At 40.7% G+C, this 22,228-nt stretch overlaps 1 protein-coding gene across 1 annotated transcript; it reads left to right on the top strand.

Moving 5' to 3' along the window:
- The first annotated feature begins 956 nt into the window (after positions 1-956).
- Positions 957-19,568, top strand: lrig2 (leucine-rich repeats and immunoglobulin-like domains 2). Its single transcript, XM_030420778.1, has 18 exons — positions 957-1,627; positions 2,818-2,892; positions 3,155-3,289; positions 3,657-3,800; positions 4,028-4,171; positions 4,446-4,589; positions 4,899-5,042; positions 7,578-7,658; positions 8,017-8,088; positions 8,288-8,356; positions 9,833-9,996; positions 10,328-10,639; positions 11,263-11,544; positions 11,936-12,376; positions 12,558-12,710; positions 14,043-14,183; positions 14,598-14,867; positions 16,279-19,568. The coding sequence occupies exons 1-18, from the start codon at positions 1,440-1,442 to the stop codon at positions 16,509-16,511; spliced, it is 3,192 nt and encodes a 1,063-aa protein (XP_030276638.1). The 5' UTR covers positions 957-1,439; the 3' UTR covers positions 16,512-19,568.
- The last annotated feature ends 2,660 nt before the right edge of the window (positions 19,569-22,228 follow it).

Genomic DNA, 22,228 nt, shown 5'->3' with positions numbered 1-22,228 from the left:
TTGTCAACTATTGTAGTGGAGTAATAAATACAGTATTTTCCTCTGAAGTGCACTGAATTAGAAATAGGCATAAAAAAATTAGTACCTAAGATTTGTAGTCTACACTACTTTACTACACTACTAATATACTTAGTTACATTTCACGATTGAAGGCAAAACCATTATGTTGATATTGATGATGTTATTAAGTGGAAACAGTACTGCAGCTCACACAGTCGCACCACTTCACTAGCTGAACTTGAAACCCCATTTTGACCTCGGGGCAATTAAAACATATTATCCAAAAACAGGTGTTACAGCACAAACACAATACTTATTATATTGCCATGATTTACAAATAACAATGATAATCAACAAAACGTGAAAAAACCTATTATACTTATGATACAGTAATCAAAGAAGATATTCTAAAATGTTATTATATAAATGTAATCTGATTTAGGTGTATTTATTTTATTTTACTCTCTTTTATTGTATTTTATCATGGTGCATTTTATTCAGTTTAATTTTCTTGACTTTTTTCTGCGTTGCTGATATGTTTCCATCTTTTTTCTTTTCAATATTAAGCACGTTGTAAGCACTTTGTGTAAAAAGATTCTGTTTAAAAACTTTACAATTCTTATTACTACTACTTTGCTTCCCATCCAAATTAAAGCTTGTCCTGCAGGCGCATGTTGCATAACTTTATTTATGTAAGTTCTATTTTACCCTAAGAGACGTGACTACAAAGACTCCTTAATTGTACATGAAATAATTAAAAGGGAGAGAGCTGAAATTACCACCAATAAACACAAGGATGTGAAACACCAATTCATACAGGAGCAAAACTTTTTACTGTGTACAGTGGGCTACCATAAAAACATATTGGACTGACATCCAATCAAATCGCAGCAAATGTTTGACAAGCGTAAGCACGGACCAATAGAAAAACAGTAAGTATGCTGGAAAGGGGCGGGGTGTAGGATATCCTATGTCATCAACTCAAGGCGCTTTGTTGTTCTTTCGGGATAGAAAGACGGAGGAAAATACTGTTAGTACACTGTAAACATTCAAGCCGAGCAAGGATTATACTTCAATTGGCTCAATGTAATCCAGCGACAACTAAGTGTGGAGTTAAACCGATGTCGTCCGGTGGAAAGTGGCGCATTTGTGGGACCAAATCACTTCAGCGTTAACGTTAGCAACTCCGGGAGGGTGTCCAGATCGGAGCGGAAGGAATTCCAGGCACTGGGAAGAAGGGGGAGAAATCCGCTGCGATGCCTCAAGCATGTCGGATAAAAACTGCCTGGAATAATGGCACTTTAAACCTGAAGTATGTGTTCGTTTGACTGATATCCAATCGCAGGAGCAATTTAATGGTGATTTTGTAACTGTTAACGTGCCAGTTTTAGCGAGTTAGCCACGTAGCTACGTAGCCTTCCAGTAGGAAGTCATTTAAAATGGCGGAAGGTTGGCCCATTCCTTCGGCCCTTGTCTTCATGCTGTTGAGTTTGAGTGCCTGGGCTCTGGAGTCTTGTCCTGCTCCTTGCTCCTGCTCCAAAGGACAAGATGAGGTTTATATACTGGACTGTAACAGGAAAAGGCTGTCGACGGCTCCCCAGGACCCACCAGACGGGATATCCCAAGTGTAAGTACACAACCGGATAGACACAAGTGTGTTGAAGTTAGTCCTGTTCTGGATCCACAGCACTGAACCAAGGCATGCACCATAACATACCAAGAAAACCCATTTAGATAGTTGACTCTCTCTTGATAACATTGTGTTTGTGTTTTGGTTTGTTTAAAGACACAGACTTTGTGCATATTTTCCAATGTTCCCTTATTTTTTATGAAGGTATTAAGACAGTAAAATAATGATCATTACTCGTGTTGTCACAAAGCCTGCTATTCTTGCATAAGATATTGGCATAGAAATAATTGCGAAAAAATATATTTTTTGGTAATTTCCAGATTACAAATAATGTATAACAACAATACATAATAGTATTGTATTGAGAGCACACCCTTTTAAAGATCAGTTGAATTTTGATTCTTAAGAATATTCTGACATTGGAATTGTATTGTGAAACATTAAATATTCCACATAAATAGAATCAAACCATAATACCAAAACAATAAATTGATAGGACTCCTATTGACAATAATGGCTTGTAAACACAACAGGCAATGTTAGAATTAGTTAAATGTAAAGATGGCTTGTATGTATGTTGATGAGACGTGAACAAAAAGCTAAAATGTATTTTGTCGCGACGGGCCTCTTTTATCTCAAGTCACTGTATAAAGTGTGACTGGCATATAAACCAAAAGATTATTTGCACTCATAACAGTTTATTAGTGCATCTCTCTAAAACCAATGCAGTCGAAATCTTAACATGACTGATGTTATAACAGGTTTTTAAACCGCTATAGAGTGGTGTTTACTGTCACTTTGGAGGTTGTAGTTATGGTGTTGAGTTTTATTAATATCTATATGGTCTTTCCAAATGACCACATCTTTTTATAATGGTTTAAAAATAAAGAAGCATAATGATACTCATGATGATAGCATTTGCCTGTCTTTTCTGTGCTGTATTGAAGTGTCTTAGTTACAGCTAGTTGTATCTGATAAACTGAAAACTGAGAGCGATATGAAGTCAGGGTGGACTTGAGTTAATTACTCAGAATTTCTATTACTTTTGGAAAGAAGCCCTGTGAGCGGTGATCTGACTGATGCAACAAATGTAAATCTTAATCATTTATTGTGCCCACTTCAATTCGCACAGTTTTTTCAACAGCCTTTTTGATATGATACTAATATTATGTTGAATTTCATTTCAGTACCATGAATCATAACGAGCTGACCAGTCTTCCCTATCTTGGAGATGTTTCCCCAAATATCACCTCCCTGTCATTGTAAGTATAGAATCTCCTTCAGGTTTCCATGTCTCTTCTTTCACTCTTTTAACCAAATACTCAATATAAGCCTTTGGTTTATTTATGTTGAGTTATTTTTATGCTGTTTTGATGCCTTATTGTGTCTCTAGAGTTATACCAAAACATTAGCATGTATCTCGTCTTGATGGTGGGGTTTGAGTATGCCATAGACAGACATAGGTTGTATCAGTAATCAGTGCAATTATGAAAACTAATACTTGATTGTTTTTGTATGTTTAAGAGTCCACAATCGGATCTCGGAGCTGCTGATGCATCAGCTGCAGCCATACGTTTCCTTGGAGACTCTGGACCTGACCTCCAACTCCATCTCTGAGCTCAAAGCTGGATCCTTCCCCTCCATGCAGTTGAAATATCTGTAAGCAACAAAGCTTATTTAAATCATCTTCAGTTCACTTATCTACAGAGGATGCAAAATACCATTTTTAAAGTAACTAACATCATGAGAAGGTAGAATGAGCTCTGTATAATACAACAGTAACATAATGTGGTATTTATGGCTGTTCAAAGTATTACAGAAAACATATTAAGCAAAGTAGTACTGTTCAATTAAGGACATTAAGGTATCCTTATTATGTCAAAACACATCATCTTGTTGTAGACCAACTGACTTTGTGGTGCCTCCTTCTATGGATATTCACATACACAAGAGGTGTAACTATGGAGCAAACTTTATTCTCCTTCTTGATTTTTACCTCTGATGTTTCTGCTCTTTTATCTCATAGGAATTTGAGTAATAACAGGATCAGCGTCCTCGAGCCCGGCTGCTTTGAAAACATCTCCAGCTCCCTGCTGGTGCTGAAGCTGAACAGGAACAGATTAGTTATGCTGCCATCCAAAGTCTTCAAACTTCCGCAGCTTCAGTTCCTGTGAGTATCACATGATATGCTTTAGTGTAGAACTAAAATCACTGGTTAAAAAAATGGAATGCCTGATAGCTTGCAGACAAAAATGTGGATTTTCATTCTGTCGTAGCAACTCGGAGTGAAGTACTCAGCTGAGTTACTGTAAATCCAGTCCAAAAATATTCGAGCAGCCCTGCTTCTGTGTATGAGTGCAAATGGTTGAAATAAACGGATTCTCGCCCTCCTTGTAGTGAAATGAAGCGTAACAAGATCAAGATTGTGGACAGCCTGACATTCAAAGGGATGGACTCACTGAGGTCACTGAAGATGCAGAGGAATGGCATCACTAAGCTCATGGATGGAGCCTTTTTTGGGCTTAACAACATTGAAGAACTGTGAGGACACATTTCACACTACTTTCAACACTTTTAATGGAGTAAATGGTGCATACAATGTAAAACATTTTACAGTAGCAAAAGAGGTCTGCAAATGCACAAAGATAGGTGGGGAAAACGAACACCTCATCGCTTATTCTGTATCTTTCGAGAACAAATTGCTGGTTATGTTGTCAGCCGTATTTGCTCTGTTAGATTTTTTATGAGAGCAAATCAATTGACATTATGACAGTTTTTGTTAATGCTGTTCTGGTTTCCCCCATCTGTCTCTCAGAGAGCTGGAGCACAATAACCTAACCGAGGTCAACAAAGGTTGGCTGTATGGCCTTCGCATGCTGCGTGTGCTGCGGGTCAGCCAGAATGCTGTCGGCATCATCCGACCAGACGCCTGGGAGTTTTGCCAAAAGCTGGAGGAACTGTGAGTGTGTCTGCTTCATAGCTAAAATCCTAAGAGTCCCCACTTTCTTTCATCAGCCCTGGGCTCTGAAATTCATTCTGTGTGCTCAGAAGAGTTGCTGTTATCTTGCTGCAGTACTGTTGGCTGTCTGGAGCTGACTCAGCCTGTCTCGCCTTTGGCGGATGTAGGATACATCTGAACAATTTTCTGAAAATGTCTTAATTTTGGAGTATCATCTTTAAATGTGGTATCACATTAACATACGAGACTGCTGTTCAAATACAAAGTGTTAGAACTAATCCCTATCATATTTGTGGTTGTTTTGTGCAGAGACTTGTCCTTCAATCATCTGACTAGACTTGAGGAGACGGCGTTTGTGGGATTGGGTCTCCTGGAGAGCCTGAACCTGGGAGAAAACTCCATCAGTCATTTGGGAGAGGGAGTGTTCAGTGGCCTGGCAAGCTTGCGCACCCTGTAAGTGCTATCATCAATACATCTGTCTAGAATCTGTGGTACATTTTTGATCTAAGAAGCCAAATGAACCTTGGTATGCAAAATGTAACCAAGTCCTGGCATGTTCTTGGCTCTGTGCATTCTCTTGAAGGCTGCTGACAAAAGTAGGTTTTCTTGTTTCACCCTTTATGTGTAGTACTTGTCCCGTCTTGAGTACACTTTCCGAGTAATCTTAAGTGTTAAGGAAAAAATAACATTAGAAATTAGCAGCATATTTGGTCTTTAGCTTCTAATATCATCTTTGTTGAGTTCTAATCCTGCTTGTCAAGAGTCATCTGTTGTGTTTAGTCTTAGATCCAACCACCCAATGTGTAATTTGCATAGAATCCTGCTCTCTTGGTTTTGTGTCTTCTGTCCTTTCATCCCCTATTTGCATCATGTGGATTTTGGAAGTCGTGGCTTGAACTTGAATCTTTAAGCATTTGTGTTAAGGCATAAACCGGTTAACATACAAAAAAAAGCAGGGGGCAGACAGAAAAAGCAATACTGTTCAATATGTGACCGTGAAACCATCGGCTGGTGGCAATATGTGTAAACAGAGGCTTACTTGGCTAAAACAAGATAGTCTTGACAAGGATATAACATTACAAGGGTGTTTACTGACGTATTAGTCTACAACTCATCTGTGGACGTCAGCTACAGGTTTTGGGGTCAGCGAGGCAGTGTTTGACAGATCTGACATATTGAAACTTAATGAATCAACCGTTCCAAGCAATTGTTGTGTTCAAAGTAAGGGGGTTATCTAAAGATCTAAGTACATGCTCTACAGAATATGATTTTATTTATTTTTGTTAACTGGTAGGAAAATGTCCTTGCTGCGTCATCCCTATTGATGTGAACCGTATACTGTGTAAAGGTTGAAGCAATATTGCGCCGGGGAGGGAGAGTGTCGGTCTCAGCGCTGTAGCTTAGCCAAAGGCCAAGAGATGACGGTTGATCGAAATCTTTGCAGAGTGTAGGTAGACCAAGACTTGCACTGCTCTGGGATATGAGTTTGTTTGCTGTTTAATATTTCATCAAGCAGGGATGATATAATATCGACATGTAATATGCTCAACATTTCAGTGTCTACGGAGTATATCAACAAATAACAAAGCAGCTCTGGCCTTTTCAGGGAGAGAAAATGGGACATGCTTTCTTTGGGTGTTGAATATAATAAATTGTTACGCACTGCTCTGTTTATCAAGTTAATGGAAGTTTTTTGTAACAGTATGTGTGCTCCTGCATTTATGCTTACTACATCAGTGCCACACAATGCATTACTTGGTTTGAATAGGGTACAAGTCTGCTGCCTTTACACACTAATTCTATTCACAAAATGTGTGTGTTTGCAGAATATTAAACCCCTGTTGCACTGGATAAAACACTCACTAAGGCACACCACCGCATGGTTTCTGTCTTTAGGCGAAAACCAAACAATCTGCATTCATTCCGGGGTCATATGATTCTGCTGTAGTGCCAGGTGTTTATAAAGTGTGATGGAAACATGACATTTGAGTGGGCACACTCATTTTCATGTTTCATTTTCATTTTTTTTTTTTTCTGGTGTGATGTCATAACATACACTGAAGTTCCAGACATTGGCCTTCAAATGCTTTTCTGTTCGTATCCATTCAAGTAGCGCTCAAACATCACTTAGTCGGCATTGAGTTTAAAAGAGAGATGGAAGTAACTGCTTAAGAAGTAACTTAATATTGTCACCAGCCTCCTTGTTGCCTCCTTCTGTTCCCTGGTTTCAGGCACATTTGTGACGTCAAATGCGACGCACCAGAAAAAACAAAACGGAAAGACAAACTTGTCTTCTGGCAGCGGAAAAGGATTTAATTGCCTATTTGTTGCCTGTTTACCCACATAAAAAAACCCTGTATCTACGCACTCTTTTTTGTGTAATGTTAACACCACCACAAAAGCTTGAAAATACTCTAGCTGTGGGTAAAAAATATCATCCTAATTTAGAAAGCACATCTTCTTCATCATACATTAATCTGTATCCAGGAAGTGTTGAGAAGAGAGCGAGTTGTGAACTCATTATTCGCCACACAGAGTTCTGCGAAAGCCACTGAGCTGTAAAGAGAACATATTTGGGAGCTTGACCGTCCTGGGAGCTTTCATGGGAGAGGGGAACTGGAAAGTGCCGAAGTCCTTTCAGAGGTGGCCAGGCATGAGCAAAGAGAGACAAAAGAGCCCATGACCCATCCTGTAAACACAAGGACTATCTGGGTTTCCAGCGGACCCATGAACTGTCCCAGTGCTAAACAGAGCCAATTAATTTCCCCTCATCGGAACAGCGGGGGCAGCGAACTGTGACACACTGTGGAAGTATGGTGTCTCAGATTGTTAGTGTCCTAACTGAGAGTCACTGCTGCTGACAGCCACAGTGGAGATAATGTGCCCTCTCTGCGGTCTTAAAAAAAAAACGTTTGCAGGAGGAGTCATTACATCTCCAGTCTCTGTGGAGAGTGTTTAAGGTCTAAAATGTGACTCTTTGTTTTTCAGTGATATCCGCAATAACGAAATCTCCTGGGCCATTGAAGACTCCATTGGTGTCTTTGATGGCATGAAGAAGCTGAACACACTGTGAGCACTTTAAGATTTTACACATTTAGATTCAGATGAGAACATAGACAGATTTAGATTTATTACATTATGCATGTTTATAAATTATCTTGCATTTAGAAAATTTAAATTGTTCCAGAGATTTGACTGTATACAACCTTGGAGGGAGAAAATAAAGCTTTTTTTGTTACTTGACAGGTTTTATTTTGCTGTGAAGTTGTTTCTCAGGTTTTTTTTAAGGCTGGTCAAATGTCTTCATTTAGTTTCAATGAAAAGATGCTGACACAGCGGTCCCAGTGTGCAATAAAAAGTTACCCAGCAGCACGTTTTATTGCCAGCCCTCTTACTGAACACAATATAAAATCTTTTTATTTTCCAGGATCCTACAGCGGAACAAAATCAAATCAATCACTAAGAAAGCGTTTGAAGGCCTGGAGGAGCTGGAGCACCTGTGAGTAAAGCCGCTGCACACTCTTGTTTTTCTACACAGTTAAACTCCAGTCTCGGAAGGATCAGTTATTAATGTTGAATGATTAAAGATAGCAGGGGGCTTTTATTACACTGTGATGTTGTTGTCTTGTGCTTGTGAAATGCCATTTTGATCAAATGGCGTCATATGTGTCTGATCCATATTTCTTTCCTCTCTGCAGGGACCTCAGTAAGAATGGCATCATGTCGATACACCCGGAGGCGTTGTCCCATACGAAGCTCAAAGTCTTGTAAGTAGACACAAAATGAGTCTTCCAGCTCTCATAAGCACATTTCGAAGCCACCTAGTCCCTGTGTTAATATTGCTTATGTGACTGAATTACTCTTATTGCTTTCATTAAAAACTAATTATGATGATTAAGTGTCACTGCAATTACCGGGCATGATTGGGATTTTTAAATCAGCATTGTGTAGTCGTTTGAAGAAGGTGTTAGGCTCTGGAAGTTGTTGACTGATTGTAACTTCAGTAATAAAAGGATGAAAGAGCAGTGCCACCTAAGTATGTTTGGTGATCACTTTAAAAATGTTTATAGTTCTTAAGTCATTAGATGGTTGTCTTAATAAAACCACACATGTATTGGCTGAGTCGGACAAGCAGCGATTTTCCGATTCAGCTTTTGAGCTGTAGCGTCATCGTCTGCACTGTTTGGGCGGTTGTCTCTCCTGCCTGTGAGGGGAGACAGTGGAAATGTTAAGTCTCTTGCCTTTTTGAGGTTTTGATTTTAGGAGTGTCTCTCTCAGGCAGTGGCTAACAAATGTATCATGACAGTATTCATATCCTGCGATTAATTAGTCTGCTGCTCTAATAGAATATAGCACTCTTTTCTTGATGAGTGGATAAAGTGGCTTTTGCTCACTAACCTAGCTACAGGAACATAATGGCAACACCCTTGTAATTAAGATTTATTTTAGGATAAAGTGCGTTAAAACATGGTGTTGTGAGCAGTGAATCAATTTTCCTGACTTGATAAAGATTCTTTAAACTGTAATTTGGTTCCTATGTTTGGTTGCCTTTTGATGTCTCCTGCCGACTAGTTTAAAAATATGACCATGGTAATGGTTACGCCTTTCAATAACCTCTTTCCATAAACAGATTTTGACCATTCACAACAGTTTTATGTGGCTGTTTATCACTGTTTGTTTTCTGAATTGTGTTTTTTTTAGTCGCCTAGTGGGATTGCTTTTTTTTCTGTATATATGAACTGCTATAAAAGTTGCCTCAAGTGACATTAAAGTTTTATGAATGTCTTTTATCAACCAAGACTTGCCTTTGGGGGTTCAGATAAGCGAGGCTATTTTAGCAAGAATCATCAGTCATTGTTAAAGAGCCAACAGAGCTCTGTTTTCATGATAGTGGGTATAATAAAATACAGCTACTTCTTGCTTGCCTGCTAACTGTTACTCAGTTGCAAGCAGCCCTGGACTTATTATTGTTATTTTGTCAGAGGGAATAACAACCCTCTTTGAATTATTCAGATAATTTTAACCTTAATTTTAAGCAAGTAAATGCAGGTTTGCTTTTTCCAAAAAGGGTACATTACAAAGCACTTTCTCAAATGTTCACAAACAAATCCCGGAAATCCCAAATTCACATTCCTGTTCTCAGCGGGTACATCTCATTCTTTTATCTCTGCAGTAATTTGATGATTCAAACTAATTTTACAATGACTCATCTCACGCTTCCTCCATTACCTTTCTGTTCTCAGTGTCCTGAATACGAGCAGCCTGCTGTGTGACTGCCACATGCAGTGGCTGGGGCCTTGGTTGACTGACAGCCAGTTCCAGCAGTCTGTCTCCGCTATCTGTGCTCATCCTGCCAGCCTTCTTGGCCGCAGTGTCCTGTCCATCAGCGCGGAAGAGTTTGTTTGTGGTCAGTCCAATTTTTTTTTTCCTTTTTCTTTTCATTTTTTATACTGTTCCCAGTCGGATCCAATGCTGGTGGTCTCTAGTGAGCTCAATCTAAAATTGCTGGCATCATCTGGAAAAGAGCATTGAGTTTTATTTCTTAGTTCCACACGCTAGCATATTGTGTCAAAAGTTTACTTTCAACAGGTTTGATAAACAAAATGTCCAAAACAGTTTGGGAAAAACTGTTGTCCGGTTCTAATAGATTGGAGCCGACTGTTTTATTGCTGATCCTGAACTTGCATGCTAAATTTAAAATGCAGAGTTTCACATTTTCTCTCCCTGCTCCTCCACAGACGATTTCCCCAAACCTCATATCACAACTCACCCAGAGACGTGTGTGGCATTGCGGGGAAACAATGTGACTCTGAGCTGCATTGCATCCAGCAGCAGTGATTCGCCAATGAGCACAGCTTGGCGGAAGGATGGGGAGGTGCTGTATGATGCAGAAGTCCAAAACTACGCCAGGTACCAGGAGGGAGAGCTGATCTACACCACTGTGCTTCACCTCCTAAACGTCAACTTCACTGATGAGGGGCGCTACCAGTGCGTGGTCTCCAATCACTTCGGCGCCAATTATTCCAACAGGGCCAAGCTTACTGTCAATGGTGAGGATGTTTGTCAAAGACTGTGATTAATGACTGTCTGTTATGTCTATTATGCTGCTCATCCACCAAAATTAGCAGGTCTACACAGGTTTTTTTTTTTTTTTTTGATGCAAGTACACTGGCTAAAAATTGGGTATCGACTCCATCCCCAGTCCCTGCAGGCAAAGCAGCCCGTCTCTTATCTGAAACAGTTGTTACAGATAAGAAAACAATAGACTCATTGTGAAAGAAGCGCATGTAAAATAGTGGATCAATTCTTTTGAGAGCCACAACCCCTGCGAAATTACTCTTTTCACTTTCATAATTTGAGCCATTCAGTCTTGAAAGTCAAGAAGCGCCTCATGATTAAATAATTTCATCCCCATTCAAGTTAGCCGTAAAATGTCTTTGAAAAGATGGCATCCCAAATTCCCTCCTTTATCGTTACACAATTATCATTTTATAGCAGAGGGAAAAGTTTCTTGTATGTGAGTTTTATTGCTTATTGAGTGAGTGAATGCAATATATTTAAGATGACAGAACCCTTAGATTTAATTGTGGCAGTTATTTTATCTCTAATCTCTGATAGAGATGCGTCTCGCCTTCAATGTCCCACCCTCGACCTTCTGCTCTGTATCTTTTAGAGCTGCCATCCTTTCTTAAAACTCCCATGGATCTGACAATCCGGACTGGAACCATGGCCAGGCTTGAGTGCGCTGCTGAAGGTCATCCATCACCCCAAATTGCTTGGCAGAAGGACGGGGGCACTGACTTCCCCGCTGCCAGAGAGCGCAGGATGCATGTAATGCCAGACGATGACATCTTCTTCATTGCTAATGTGAAGACAGAAGACATGGGAGTGTACAGCTGCACGGCTCAAAACGCAGCTGGCAGTCTGTCTGCAAACGCTACTCTCACTGTTCTGGGTGAGTCACCCACCTGATTAACAGAGCACATTACTGCTGGGTCATTTCAGCTGAATCACTGTGCTTAAATTGGCCGCTGATTTGTGTCTGTCATTCATTACACATCTTTGTTTTTGTGTTTCCTCCTCAGCAATTTTATATAATGAAGAAGTAAATACAAACCTTGTTAGATTGCTGTGGGGAGTACTTGAATCAGGCTGTGTGGAGCCTCTGAATCAACTGTTAGCTTACATTTCTTAATGAATATGAGTCTGAGATCTGATTTACGATGTGCGTTGGTGTATAATCAATAACTTTTTCTAATTCGAAGAATAAAAAACTTATGTCCTAACACAGATCCATCTGACAGAACTGCCGCAGGGATAATCCTTATTAAATCAATCTCTTTCAGAAACACCATCCTTCATGCGACCGCTGGAGGACCGAACAGTGGCCCGAGGTGAAACTGCTGTGCTCCAGTGTATAGCTGGAGGCAGCCCCGCCCCTCGTCTCAACTGGACCAAAGATGACGGGCCTCTGGTACTCACCGAGCGCCACTTCTTTGCCGCAGCCAACCAGCTCCTTATCATAGTTGATGCTGGCCCTGCTGATGCCGGGAAATACACCTGCATCATGTCAAATACTCTGGGAACAGAACGTGGCCATATCTACCTGAGCGTCTCGCCATCACCAAACTGTGATACCGGCACGGGATATGACCAGGACGGCTGGACCACCGTGGGCATCGTGGTGATTGTGGTGGTGTGTTGTGTGGTTGGAACCTCGCTGGTGTGGGTCATTGTCATCTATCACATGCGCAGGAAGAGCGAGGACTACAGCATCACCAACACAGGTCAGCAGTTTAGACACATAACCATCTGTGACATATTTATCCTTATTTGAAGCTTAATCCGATAGGGATGGCTGTTTGAAAGCCATGAAATGTGTCTGTGGGGACAGCACTTTGTTGTGAGGATGAGACTGTTTCAGAGAACTCGATACAGTGTAACAAAATATGTCTCTGTCTGTTCCAGATGAGATGAATTTGCCAGCCGACATCCCCAGCTACCTGTCCTCTCAGGGTACTTTGTCAGAGCCGCAGGAAGGCTACAGCAACTCCGAGGCTGGCAGCCACCAGCAGCTCATGCCTCCGCTCTCCAATGGATACGTCCATAAGGGCACAGATGGTGAGTAATCTCTCTCATGGATTTGGTGAGGGTTTCCTGCCATGCTTGACAAACCCTTTGTCTCAGCGCCATGAAAGATGCTATTTTTACTCTGTTGTTTTCTGGTTATCCAGAATAATCATTTTGTGGTATCTATGACACAGGCTTTGATTTATCACAACGATAACAATGATTATGTCACGAGATTGATTTAACAAGTGTGGGTTTCTTTTGCATGACATAAGCACACACAGAATTTGTTATAGTTATCATCGATGAACTGCACATATAAGGAAAGTTTATATACACACTAGTTTTCCACTATTATTCAGAATATGATACGTATTAGGTAAACAACAGATTCCATTATACTATTCTGAATTATTCCTTTTTAGGAATGTAGCATTTTCCGATTTAAACATGTGGGATATGCAGATATTAGTCAGGTTTTAGGAGACTTCTTTGGACGTGTAAAGAGTGCTTTGGAAGTTTGCTTCTCAGTTTGAGTGTCAAGCGGAGTTAAACACACACAGCCTCACGACTGTTTACAATCAGCTCTGTGTGTTGCAAAGCCAAGAGTTTGCAAGGCGGGTATAGAAACACAAAAAGGAAACCACATTTCTGGTTGGAAGGACAAACACATGCTCAAATATCCCTTTTTAAAGAAGGTGGTTGAACTAATAAAATATGAAGTATGCAGGGCTGGGTGCGAACAGGAATATTCATGGAATAATCCTTTTCATTAGCCGTGCAAACAGTTTAGCAGAATATTGTCTTTTTTGGGCAAAAAACAGAATATTTTCTGCATGTAAACATTGTTACTTGTGCCTCTTGGAGCTGGAACCCAGTAAAAACTTGGTATAAAACAAATTATGCCATTTTATTTTTTCCTAAAATTAAACAACAGGCCCTGATGGTCTACCTGTGGTACTCAGTGATTCATTGGTTTACAGTGTAGTAATACCAAGTAGTGACCGACTCATATCTGCTGCACATATTCTCATCTAACGCGATGGGTTATGTCATCATTGTGATCACAAGAAAACAAGAGTTTGTCATGTCAACATCATCAAGATTATGGGATTATTGAGTGTCCACAAGAAATAAAACACGCACAGATGCACTGCTACCTCTCCTGCTGTCCACTGAATTGCTTTTGACACCAAAAAAAACAAACAAAAGCCTATCCCGAGAAAAATTTATTTAAATGACATAGAGCTTACGCAATGTCCTTTTCAGGATCCAAAGGTTTTTGGACCCTCCCGTTCACATTAGGTTCTCGTTTCTGCGTTTGTCTCTCGGATCAGATCCTTGTTGAAACATGACACTGAATAATTATCATGTTTGTCCCAGGTGTGTGTTATGGAGACACAGGCAGCGAGGTGGAAACTGAGGGGAACGGCATGCTGCAATGCAGGGTTGGCTCTCTGTTCACTGGCCGCAACAGTTTCCACCCTGGAGAGCCCCGTGAGGGAATAGCTGGACTCCCCACAGGTTGGTCTCATCTACACACAAATTGTTATTAGGTTTCTATTCATTTTTTTAAGGATCAGATTATTTCCGTTTTGTTATTACATTTTTCTTGTGTAAGGGATTTTAAAACAACTATATCTATGCATTCCACTGGGCCCCAAGCTTGTGTAATAATAAGTCAAAGCATTCGCATTAAGGTGAATTGAAGGTCTGCCAATATGTATTTGTATATGTTTCCATTTCATTTTATTCTAACACTATTTGAACTACTCAAATAAGGGAAAATGCCCACTTCTCCAAATAATCAGGTCAGGCACAGCTACTGTCTGGACACAGCAAACTGACCGAAGATGAAACCAAGCTCAGGAACGGGCTTGTAAACAAACAAACATATGGAAAGTAAGTCTTATCAAGGTGCTTCTTCTGTCTTGCCAGGTGGTGCAGGTCCGCTGGTCATCTGCTCCGACTGCTACGACAACGCCAACATCTACTCTCGCACTCGGGAGTACTGCCCATACGCCTATATGGGGGAGGACGACACACTGGATAAGAGTCTACCGGGCCTGAAGGAGAGCTTCAGTGAGCATGCACAGCACAAGGACGCAGCTCTGGAGAGCCTCATTAGCAACCAGGACTCCTCCATCTTTCTCACCTCGCACGATAAAAGGCTCAGCAGCCACTCTCCCCCGGAGCACTATGCTAATGGTGAGGCAGAAATTCCAGTTTTACCTTTTTAGAGCAGGATGGTGTCTTCATCCTTTGTCTAGGTGCAAACTATGATGACCTATGTGCGGAGGTTCTTTTGGGGAAACATGTTGAATTTTCAAGGTGCAGCTACTGTAAAAGGGTAAAAAACATGATTCTGAAAATAATGTCCTCGCCTTTTGCTGCTGGGCTGTTAAATCTTGCAGATTTTCTGGCAAGTTTGCTCTTGGCTTTCCATTATATATGATATAAACACTGAGGTCATTGATTCACCGAAGACTGCTTTTTACAGACTGAGAGGGCTCCCATGCAACTGGTAAACTCAGGACTGTATTTAATACTTATTGATTTTCCAGATATGACCTGTTTTAGATGGATGGAGGCTTGTTATGAAGGTTGTCCAGGTGATTAGAGAATTGCAGACTACATCCAACATTATATTCTCTGTGGAGATTAGATGACAAACAACTGTGTGAATAATTTGAACAAACCAAAAATTAGATGCTTGAATGCCGTTCCATCATTAATCCAAAGGTCTACTGTTGCAATTGACTATTTCTTCAATGCCGATTAATCCGTTAAATATGTCCTTGAATAATCAATGGTTGTTTGGTTCATAAAATATCACAAAGTGGTGAAAATGTTTCCAAAAGCCCATGATGAGATCCGACATACATAAAGATATTATGTAGTTTACTGTCACAGAGAAATGATGAACCTACAAAATACTCACATTCTGAAGACTCATTGATGAAATCAGAATTTTTTACTTTTTCGTTTTTACTTAAACGTTACTGGAACTGATTGAAATTGTGAATTGAGACTATAGTTGACAACTTAACCCTAACTGATCAATCAATGAATCTTTGCAGCTCTTGTTTTTAATTAATAGAAAAATAGTAATTATTATTGTTGATCTTGCAATGATGTTTTGATTAACAACAACATTCTTTAAAATGTCAAACAGTGAAAAATACCATTCACATTCCAGCCCACACTCCAAAATCTAAAGCTGTTCAAGGTAATAAAAGATTGAAACACTACACATCCTCACTTTTAAGAAGCGTGAAACGGATCATTGAGGGTTTTCCTTAATACGTTACTTACTATGAAAGTATGTTGTAGAGGTGTGAGATCTGATAATGCAACAGGTATTATAGCGAGCAGCATAGCTGATGAGGAGGTTGTACCAAAAAAACAACTGTCTTTAACGCAATACTGTATTTCAATGTGGCTACTTCAATCTGGCTATTTTCTACAGAGCATTTCAACATTGATAGCAAATGTGATTGCATTTAAACAACATGATATGTTCTTTTGGAAGGATCATCCTCCCCTAGTAAGCGTTTTGGAATCAGGTAGTTGGAGATAATGTGCTGGCTGCTAAATGCTATGTGTTACTGTCTTGCAGATTCCCTTAGTCGGTCCTTCTGGGGAAAAGGGGAAGATCCGTCCTCGAAACCCCAACCAGGCGCGTCCCAGCACCCAGTGACTGTTCATAGGACACCTCCTCTGGCTTCCACTGCCAACGGGGCAGAGGGACAGAGCGAAGCAGAGGTGGACTGTTTTCCCAGCCAATGCACAAAGGCCCACAGAAGTGCCTCTAATAGGACTAACCCTCAGGAGCATCCTGCTCCCACATAGGTCCTTACACTCCACCCACGTTCTGCCTCTGATTCCTGATTGCTGCACCCCCGCCCTCTTCACCCACTACCTCCAAAGAGACTCCTCACACTCTGCCAAAGATGCTCTCTTGTATGTTTACATTCCCCTTTCACTCAAGAGGACATGCTAACGTTCTCCACTGTGGAAAGACTGCTGTGTCAGGCTGGAGAAAAATGGACCAGTGATTAAAATGACCTCTTCTTGACACCTCCACCTCTGCAGGACCCCCCTCTCTCCCACATCCTCCACTCTTCTTTGTTCTCTTTCAAGAGAAAGCTATGAATGTATGCTTTAAAGAGCCATGTCGGATGCTGCCACGAGAGAAACCAAGATATGGTTTGAGTCTCCATAGGCTCTCTGTCCTCCGTCCCTGCTGCTTAGGGGCTGAAATTTGTCTCATCATTCCCGGTACTTATTGGAGCAGCCTGCGAGACTTTGGGAGAAATTACTAACCACCTTTTCCCAAATGTGGGACAAATGGGGTTCAAACAAGGGACACATGTAGCTCCCTGACCAGCAGTCTGTGGTTGTTGATACAGGAAAGAACATTGAAAACATGCTTCCCACATTCCCACAAGCATCCCGACTGACTCTAAACTATGCTATCTGGTATCCTGTTATGCAAATCCCAGAGACAGTGACACCAAAATGTGGTGTATATTATGAATATATATGAATATATCCTATATCATCTTTATCTGATCTTGTTTTTGTCCTATGTCAAAACGCAGTTGTTTTATTCCTTTATTTTATGTCTTTGTAATGATGAGCAGTTCGGGGAGGAAGCATACAGTTTTTTTTTGTTTTTTTTTTTGCACATGTGACAATCATGGTTTAGCTGGCTATTTTCTAATGGTTGTCTATCGGATGGCCTTTTCTCACAAGCATTCTCAGTAACCTCGATCAGGTGACGACATTATGGTTTATGTGTACAGTATGCACTGATTTGTTTTTCCCTTTTTAGCATATCTTACAGGCACTTAATTTAATGGTGGTAAACTTTATGATGCAGTGTGCATGCTGGTTTTAAATTGTGATGGTTTATCGTCACAGTTTTATCTCAAAAGGTTCACGATTCTTCCGTAGATATTGATTAAGCCTAGGTTCTCACTTGGGACTGTGAAAAATGAGAATGTATTGTTTTATTTTATAAATGTATGTGTACATAAGGATAGTAATCTATTAAATTCTGTGTCCTACTAGTCCATACTGAGGTTTTGAGACTTAAGCTGCAGTAATTTGAAGCCTTTATCGCCCCAGAAGTTGTTGTTTTTTTACCTGTCTGTTCAGGTAACAAGATGGAAACATGTTTTCTTGAGAAGTGTGTGTTGTTCTCCTTAGAAAAACTTTAAAAGACTGCTATCAGACAGCTGCCAACTTCAACAGACTGTACTGTTTCCAAATGTCAGCTATGAAATTGCTTTGAGATGCCTCTCGTGTAAAAGAAATGGTGTTTTGTCTCATCATGTTAGTTGTCCTTAAAAAAGAAAACCTCTTGATAATTGCACTTCAGAGTTGCGCAGATGTAATAAGCTTTGTTTTGTGACTTAGGAAAAAAACACATTTGCTCAACACATTAGGCGAATCACACTCAGCTGCCTGTTTATTACACACACCTAGCTCGAAGCAGTGCCGTCTAATCCCAGCGGTTGTGCAGTGCATCCAGCCTCCGGCGTTAGCTAGCATTAGTTTTAGCGAGGTGTAGCTAATAAACTGGCAACTGAGTGTATGTCGTAATCTTTCTTCCCAAATATGTCCGACAGCATATTTTAAATTATTTCCGTTACGTTGATGATCAGTACTGCTACATTTTATTTTGGAACAAGAAAAGGATCTGCCATGTTCCTGTTCTCTCGCTGGTGTCGGGGTTCACCGAGTGTTCAATGGTACTGAGATCGAACACTACAAATCCATAATGCTGACAGTGAAATTGTACGATGCTGTGTTTTCTATGTTTTGGATGTATTGTCACAAAGTGTTGCATATAAATTATTATGACTTCTTATCAATAGTTAATTGATTACAGTTGTTATTACCTGGGCCTGATCAGACAGTGTGGTTTGCAAATTGCCTTTTTTGTTGAAGCCTACAATTCAGGCAACCACTAAATTACCTGTAACTGTGATTGGGGTGTGAAGTAAACCTGCAGATCTGTATCGTTTATTTTGGCTTGCTTGAAGTGTTTGACTTCAGAAATGACGTCAGGCGCTTTTGTGCTCTGAATTGGAAGTTTTCTCAACTCAACTTTCTCAGACGTAAGGTGCTCCAGGCATCTGAAAATGCTGACTGCCAATAGAAAACAAATTGGGGAAGAAAAAAAAAAAATGCCCCTCACTACAAAATATCGCACTCTGTCTGACCGGGCCCTTAAGCGGTAAATGACACCGGTTCGCCTCCTCCTTCTCAGCGGTACTTGCAGATGTGATTTCCATGTCAGTCACTCTTTTAGTTCTCACTTGTTGTCATGCGCTGAAAGGCTCATGCTCGCCTTCAGTTGCCAGATCAGCACTTTCCGAGCCTTTTTCCTGCGAATGTGGCGTTACCTGGAAAGTTGAAGATTGACTGGTATTATTTTTCTCAAGCCAGGTGGAATTTTCCTCACCCATCGAAGCAGATTTGTGTTTTGTTTTTTCTCTTGTTTTTCTGTTGGCTAAGGTCAATTTCATGCCCCCCCCCCCTTTTATTTTTAAATGAAAAATTGCAGTTGACAACTCATTGAAACGGAGCCACATGTTAGAGGGGATGTACATCGACACTTTGTTCAATATTCTTTTTTTTGCCAACGCAGCGTAACATAATGTGCTTTTGTGTTGTTTCATTCTCTGAACGTCCTTTTTCTGACTTTATACCAAAGTTTAGCAGTAACTGCTGTGGCAATATCCAATGCTGCTTTTTTTTTTTTTTTTGTATTGTCGAAGTTTTGTTTTTTAATTGTATTTTTGAAACCTTGTTTGCCTGTACATTCTGTAAAGCATGTCTAAAGAGCCTTTTTTGTTACGTAGCCATTACTCAAACATTAAACATGAATTCTGATAATTGTGTTTGTGTTTGGATCATAAGTGTCTGCCTCAACACTTCTATTAGGGAGTAATAGGATCCATTTTTAAATGAATTATTAAAATATTGATTGTTTTCTTCCCCATGGTGACGTATTTAAAATGTTTTGTTCGTCCGACATCCAAAGATATTGAATTTTCGAGGATAAACAACAAAGAAAGGCAGGAAGTGCTCACATTTTTAAGCTCAAACATGCTAATGTTGCTTTTAAACTGCCCAAGACATTTCATCAAGTAATTTATTTCTGATTTCTGTGGCTGTCTCTTCTGACAGCAGGAGGGCTTAAAGAAAAATGAGAGAAAATGTTCTCCAAGGATTTGCTTTAAGGTTCCATGTAAGTCCAGGCACAGGGGTCTCAACCACAACATGATTTTTCTGGGCGCACCGTGGAACAATTTTAAAAGGCCAAGCCATCCATAATCTGGATTTAGTCATGTCAAGCCAACGCAAAGCCAGCTAATATGGTCCACCCGTGGTTTTGACGTTAAGAAAAAGACCTCTTTTTTTTTTTTTTAAAGTCCCTCCCTCATAAATCCAGCAGAGTCCACGCAGGAAAACACTGGCTTTACAAGCTGAATGTGAAAGACTGCATTTCGTTCCCCATCAAAGACGTGATGGCACTGTTAGTCATCCTCTACAAGGCCATGAATTATTCAGCACAAATGTTCGGGGTGGCAAGTCTGTATTTAAGCGCAGGCTTTTAAATGCATCACACCCGGAGAACAGGAAACCACTGCTGCCGCTTCACTAACACTACAGAAAGCGTGTTCACTCCTTCCTCTCCACGCATCCAATTAGAACGTCAGTTAACCCGCTGACACGCGACCGTCAAGTGAGTCGACGCTGCCCCCAAACTGACAGAAAGTCCATTACGCCGTATTTGGAAAAGGTTTTGTTAAAAGCAAACTGCATCGTTTAGAACACGCTGTGAAGCACGACGAGAGACAAAGTGACATTTACTGAGCTGAATTAACTTCAACAGCTGCTCTTCAACACCTCCTAGGTCCTGCAGCATCTTGTGTTTTTGAAACACTTGTGCTGAAACCAACATTTAAAGACAAAAGAGCGGTTGTGTCTCACGGTCTTGTCAAAACATCAGGATTACAGATGTGTATCGATGCTGAATACTTCAGCATCTACGTGCTTGTGCTCAGCGGTGGAAGCAACTGATTGCAGCTTCACAAATTACTGTAATTAAGTCCTTTTTGGGGCTACTGGGTACCTTTACTCGTAGGTACCTTTACCCCTATTTCTTGTTTAGCTGTCCTCGTAAATAGACCCTTCACTAAAACCTCCTCCATTTGTGCTGATTTCTTTTGGTTGGGTGATTATGAAACACTTGAGCTGTGCTTCAGGAAGAGACCCTATTTAAAAAAAAAAAAAAGCAAAAAAAAAGCAGATAGTCTTTGTTGAGCTCTGAAGAAGAGGCAGAATATTTCGCTTAAGACGGAGCTGCGGAATAATTTGTAACTTCATGATGAAATGAAATGTAATGAGTGCGGCGCAACTGTGTTTTTTTTTCGGTTGTCTTGTGAAACACACGAGGGCTGGGCGCTCCGTGCGCATGACGTGACATTAAAAACTCTTTCAATCAATCATTCATGTGTTGGAATCTACCTGGTAACTCAACATATAGACAAAAAAACAACAACATGAAACTGTGCAACAGGTGCACAGAAAGAGAAACCTCTTTGATTACACACATTACTTTAATAGCTGTCGTTTTACTTACTTACTAACTGCACTTGCACTCGGGGACAGATTTTCCTCGCTCTCTCCACCTCTGCTGGTGCCGGCTGTGACTTCTTACACATCTCCTCTCCGACAATAAGGTGACACATGCGACGCTGCAGTGCACACACAGACCTCCTCCTCCCTCCACTCTGACTGTAGTCAGGAGGAAATGAACTCTGATGACCCACAGCACACATGCCTTGTCGGACCTATCCTTGTCAAATTTGATGCCAAAATATCAGTAGTTTTCAAGGTATCGTATCAAAGTTAGAGATGCCAGCATCGTGTCAACACTACTACGAGCACTAATAAATCATTTAACTTATACAGCACTTTTCTAAACACTCAAAGACGCTTCACAAAAGGAACCAACAAAACAAAAACAGACCTATACAGAGAAATATCAAAACAGGGGGTTAAAAGTTGTAGGCAGTGTTAGAGAGGTGAGTTTTGAGGGATTTCTTGAATGTGGTCAGTGAGCAGGAGTCTCTGAGGATGGGAGCAGCCGGAGGGAGGGTGCCTCGTGTGGAGGAGCTCAGGCAGGCAGGAGGTGGGCAGCCAGGTTGTGGAGGGCTTTCATAGGTGAGGAGGAGAGGTCTGAAGTGGGACAGGAAGCCAGGTGGGATCCCTGGGCTCGTCTCTCTGCAACGAGACGGTCCCACCTAGGGTTGATGGGAGATAACGGCACCCGAGGTGTGCTCCTTATATCCTTATATCTACTCCAACTTTTGTTTTTGTGGCTGCAGAAAACCTCGCTTCACAAAGATGTGATGAGGGAAATGAAAAGCTGTGTTTTCATTGCTTTTGTGGAGATCTCTGGATACTCTGCACTGTTTTTTTTAATCCTAAACGCTGGTGGATTTTTGCAGTTGACCCGAACATACTTTTCAGTGACACCTTCATTT

Source organism: Sparus aurata, chromosome 6 (assembly GCF_900880675.1).
Source record: "Sparus aurata chromosome 6, fSpaAur1.1, whole genome shotgun sequence".
In the NCBI taxonomy this organism is placed as follows: domain Eukaryota; kingdom Metazoa; phylum Chordata; class Actinopteri; order Spariformes; family Sparidae; genus Sparus; species Sparus aurata.
This window is presented reverse-complemented; position numbering and strand designations above follow the sequence as displayed.

Bases quoted from the DNA above. Each gene is read 5' to 3' on its own strand.
- lrig2 (XM_030420778.1), top strand. From the start codon at position 1,440: ATGGCGGAAGGTTGGCCCATTCCTTCGGCCCTTGTCTTCATGCTGTTG. The intron at 2,893-3,154 runs GTAAGTATAGAA...TGTATGTTTAAG, and splicing joins AATATCACCTCCCTGTCATT to AGTCCACAATCGGATCTCGG. The intron at 5,043-7,577 runs GTAAGTGCTATC...TTTGTTTTTCAG, and splicing joins CTGGCAAGCTTGCGCACCCT to TGATATCCGCAATAACGAAA.